The sequence below is a fragment of the Dinoponera quadriceps genome, unplaced genomic scaffold (genome assembly GCF_001313825.1).
Source record: "Dinoponera quadriceps isolate SergipeBrazil2010 unplaced genomic scaffold, ASM131382v1 scaffold4081, whole genome shotgun sequence".
NCBI classification, from domain to species: Eukaryota; Metazoa; Arthropoda; class Insecta; order Hymenoptera; family Formicidae; genus Dinoponera; species Dinoponera quadriceps.
Genome location: NW_014558047.1, coordinates 337 through 3,850, shown reverse-complemented (window position 1 = coordinate 3,850; position 3,514 = coordinate 337). Strand labels below are relative to the sequence as shown.

General features: G+C 36.3%; 1 protein-coding gene across 1 annotated transcript; it reads left to right on the top strand.

Annotated features, from left to right (window-relative positions):
* The first annotated feature begins 1,707 nt into the window (after nucleotides 1-1,707).
* LOC106749617 (RNA-directed DNA polymerase from mobile element jockey-like) lies at nucleotides 1,708-2,658 on the top strand. Its single transcript, XM_014629265.1, has one exon. It carries the CDS (start codon nucleotides 1,708-1,710, stop codon nucleotides 2,656-2,658), a length of 951 nt encoding a protein of 316 aa, XP_014484751.1.
* The last annotated feature ends 856 nt before the right edge of the window (nucleotides 2,659-3,514 follow it).

Below are 3,514 nucleotides of genomic sequence, written 5' to 3'. Positions count from 1 at the left end.
GCCCTTGGGACGGGCGCTCCGAGCCGCCACGTCACAGTATTAAAAAAAAAAAATAATAGAATAAATACCTATTGTTATAAGCATAACGATGAAACATGTCGATGACCATAAACGAATGTCACGGCTCGAATTACCAAATGTCGCTCTGCAGAAATGCAACCCTGCATTCTGGCAAAGGAAATATCGAAATCAGGATGATCAGCATCCACACTCAAGTGACGCTGACACATCAAAACCGTCCCATCTGATTTAGACATTAGAAGAGGATGAAAGGGGACGTGATACCGGCGCGAGGGGCAACTCTAGACTCTCAACTCTTGGGAACCGACACGCTGTCGGTCACATCAGAAATATTGTATCGGGCGGACAACATAATAAAGACAAGTTCATTTTTTCAACAAGAGATAAGTTATTTGACACCGAACATCACTAACGCCTCCCGCTTTATCGCGCTGTGAAGGGCACCCCACACTATCCGAGATGACTCCACTCGCGCAACACTATAAAAAATAAATAAATAATTTCTTAAAATACATGCAATGACCAATTTCGTCATTATCTAATATATCAGAGTAAGAAAAGGAAGGCTACTAACTCGCCAGTAGATGTAGTAACACCTCCAAGTACCAATTCCTCCTCACGGCAGGTAGTGCAAATACCTATCAAGAAATTAAGTAAGGAAATTGCCCCTTCTCCCATTTTTATTAGTGGACCAAACGACATTAACAAAGTTACGGATAAATTACGGAATATGAGATTTAAAGGTAGAATATCCACTCTCCCATCTGGTGATACTAAGGTTAATTGTCTAAATGGTGATGAGTATCGTGACTTTACTAAAATGCTGAACACAGAGAAAAAAGTGGGCCAGCAAATCGAATGGCACACTTATGCAGATAAAAACATCCCTTTAAAGTGATGGCAAGAGGTCTTGACCCGGCTACTGACCTTACAGTCATCATAGAAGATCTAAAAGCCAAAGATTTTAAAATTATCTCAGCGGTGAATATTCGTAAGACTGAGTTTAGTAAAGATCCAACTGTGGAACATAAGACGATCAAGTCCCAAATCAAGCTAAGACTATACATGCTTACCTTTGAAAACTCCGAGTCAATAGTNTAGTATTAAGACTATCGCCTATCAAGTCGTAAAAATTGAAGCAATTCGTAAGAATTCAACCAGAATCGTGAAATGTAAGAACTGTCAAAGTTATAATCATGTTCGTAGCAGTTGTCACAGAAGAGTACGATGTGTCAAATGTGCTGGCGATCACTCTACAGAGGCTTGTCTTAAACCAAGGAGCTCTCCAGTCACTCTGCGTCAACTGCGTAGTAAAGCCCATACTGCCAACTATCGGGGTTGCATTATTGCTAAAGAACTACAAAAGCGAAGAAATGAAATTAATAATAGCAAGAGAAAAGCTAGCAGCCGTTTCAAGCAAATCATAAAAGAACGACAAGCCGAATTAGGCAAGGAGCACTTTAAGGTGGATCTAGCCGTACTGGAGTCAAACAAGACTAGAGCTACGTATGCGGACTGCGTAACACAAGGTAACCCGAAGGACCCTATAATGAATTGTGGAAATGAAATTGCAAAAATCTTGGAGGCACTGGAGAAACTTACTAACCGCCTTGATCTAAGGGATGAATTTTATAATAAGAAGTTTAACATGATAGATACTAAATTAGCAAAAATTATGTAATAATAATGGCGGGATCAATTCGTATTGTAACATGGAATGCAAATGGACTAAGCAAACATAAATCTGAACTAGAGATCTTTCTGGATGACCAGAAGATTGATATATGCTTGATTTCTGAAACCCACTTCACGAAAGAATCTAATTTTAGAATTATCGGATATGAAACGTATCATACTATTCACCCATCTAATAAAGCCCGTGGAGGGACTGCTATAATAATTCGGGAGAATATAAAACACCATGAAGAACCAAAACTAGCAACAGAAAGCATACAAGCAGCTACGGTTAGCGTTCAATGCAAAAGATATAAATTCACAATTTCTGCAGTCTATAGTCTACCTAGGCACAACATTCAGCAGAACGAATATATTGAGTTTCTCCAAACTCTCGAAAACTCTTTCATTGTGGGAGGAGACTTTAACGCTAAACACACGTATTGGTGCAGCAGATACTCTTCAAGTAAAGGTAAAGCATTATTTCAAGCAGGTAAAATGCTAAAGTGTGACTTCTTATCTAGTGGAAGCTCGAGCTATTGGCCAGCTGATACCAACAAGTTCCCCGATGTGATAGACTTTTTCGTCACCAAGGGACTGTCAACAAACTATATAAATGTAGTGACCTGTCTAGATCTCAGTTCCGATCATACTCCGGTTATCTTAATCCTGTACGACACAATAGTATGCAAGGAAAACCCATCACTAGTTACTAAAAAAGTTGACTGGAGCAATTATTCAGCTTACTTGGAAAAAAATATTAAGCTTAATACTTTGCTTAAAACGTCTGATCAAGTTGAAAATGAGACTAAGCTGTTTACTGAACAGCTCCAACATGCAAGTAAAATAAACTCTAAAGTATTTGTTAAAACGAAGTACATTGCAAGTTATTCTATTGAGATCAAGCTACAGCATAGTTGGAAGAAGTATATAGAAATGAAAGTGGACTATGTTGAAAAATAAATCGAAATTTTTCCGAAAATTGCGTTTTCATTTCAAATCCCACTACATATCAGACCGTTCCCGTATGTTTATCTATATTTATATAATATATACTCGATTATCAAACCTATTAAATCGTATTGAAACAATTAAAAAATCCAGTATACGGTAAGCAGTAGAAATAACAGAAAATTTAATTTACATTTTTGTCATCCATATTCATTTTTTATATCTGACGAGAAGATCAGAATACTTACAGTGATATCAAGCGTATCAAAATGTATTTCATAACCGTCACATCGAATTGATAATAACCATTCGCTTTCTTTTACAAGAATAAAAGCGTTCTTTCGTTTATATTCGTACGGCTTAACTTGATTGCAAACACGAAACGATTTATTTTCACACGCAAGTACGTGCGCGTTGCATTGATAAAACACATTGGACACGTCGCGAGATCTTCTCTTTTCTCTTTCAACTTTATAAAATAAATAAACTTTATCGAATAAGTTCAGTAATTAATTTGATTCTGAATATAATACGAGTGATAATTAAAAATCAATATATTTCCTTCATGAAGACTGTCAGAATAAATATCCTGAATAAATAATTAAACACTTTAAATAAGTCATCATTTATTTCTTTAAAAATTTAATCTCCGGAAATGGTAAAAAGTTTGAATTAAAATTGAAAGGATTGAGTTTGCCGTCAACCAAGGCAAAGAAAGACCGTTCAAGGTACATGACAGCATCATTGTTAAAGATGTTCAATTTTTGAATTCATACATAATATAGTCAGTATTCTCGCGGCTGTAAAAACGAGAGAAGCATTTGAGGAATAATGAACCTCAATTGTAAAAAATGAAATATTTGCGTAA